General features: G+C 52.1%; 1 protein-coding gene across 1 annotated transcript in view; it reads right to left on the bottom strand.

Moving 5' to 3' along the window:
- Window positions 1–143: 143 nt before the first annotated feature.
- The window catches only part of EMH_0050770 (uncharacterized protein), a gene marked incomplete at both ends in the record, with an annotated part of 2,313 nt that continues 1,773 nt past the window's right edge, over window positions 144–683 (bottom strand). The window contains one exon of the mRNA XM_013496683.1: window positions 144–488. Coding sequence (XP_013352137.1) covers window positions 144–488 — 345 coding nt within the window. The remainder of the gene's footprint in view (window positions 489–683) is intronic.

The raw sequence follows: 683 nt of genomic DNA, 5'->3' as shown, positions 1-683 counted from the left end.
TTAACATTGTATATATAACAAACAAAACAAACACCAACCACTACCACCCCCACGCATGCAGCAGCAGCAGTTTGCTGCTGCTGCTTCTGCTGCTGCTGCTGCTGCTGCTGCTGCTCGTTCTGCTGCTCTTTCTTCTTCTCCCTTTACTCCTCCCGCTGCTGTCGCTGCTGCTTCAGTAGCAGCCTTTGCTGCTGCAGCAGTTCCTGCTGCAGTAGTTGCTGCAGCACCACCTGCTGCTGCAGCATCGTTTGCTGCAGCAGCAGCAGCATCAGTTGCTGCAGCAGCATCACTTGCTGCAGCAGAACAACTTGCTGCTGCTGCTGCGGCGTCCCGTCGGCAGAATCAGCAGCAGCACAACTTGCTGCTGCTGCTGCTGCTGCAGCATCATGAGCATCCTCCTCATCATCATCAACAGCAGCAGCAGCAGCAGCAGCAGCAGCAGCAGCAGCAGCAGCAGCAGCAGTTTTTATCGTGCGTTTGCCTTGCACCTGGCTATAGAGTAGCAGATAGAACCCCCCAAAGTAAGACAGAAGCCGCAGGCCTCAACAAAGGATAAACGCTCACCCCACAGCAGCATAGCAGCAGCAAGCTGCAACAAAGTTTTTACATATCCAGCAACAGAAAAAGATAAAGGAGATGTTAAAGAAACAGCCCAAAATATACTCGTGCCCAATACAAAAGTA

This window comes from Eimeria mitis, genomic scaffold (assembly GCF_000499745.2).
Source record: "Eimeria mitis Houghton genomic scaffold, Emh_scaff2238, whole genome shotgun sequence".
Lineage (NCBI taxonomy): Eukaryota > Apicomplexa > Conoidasida > Eucoccidiorida > Eimeriidae > Eimeria > Eimeria mitis.
Note: the sequence above shows the minus strand (reverse complement) of the source record. Positions and strands in the feature narration are given on the sequence as shown.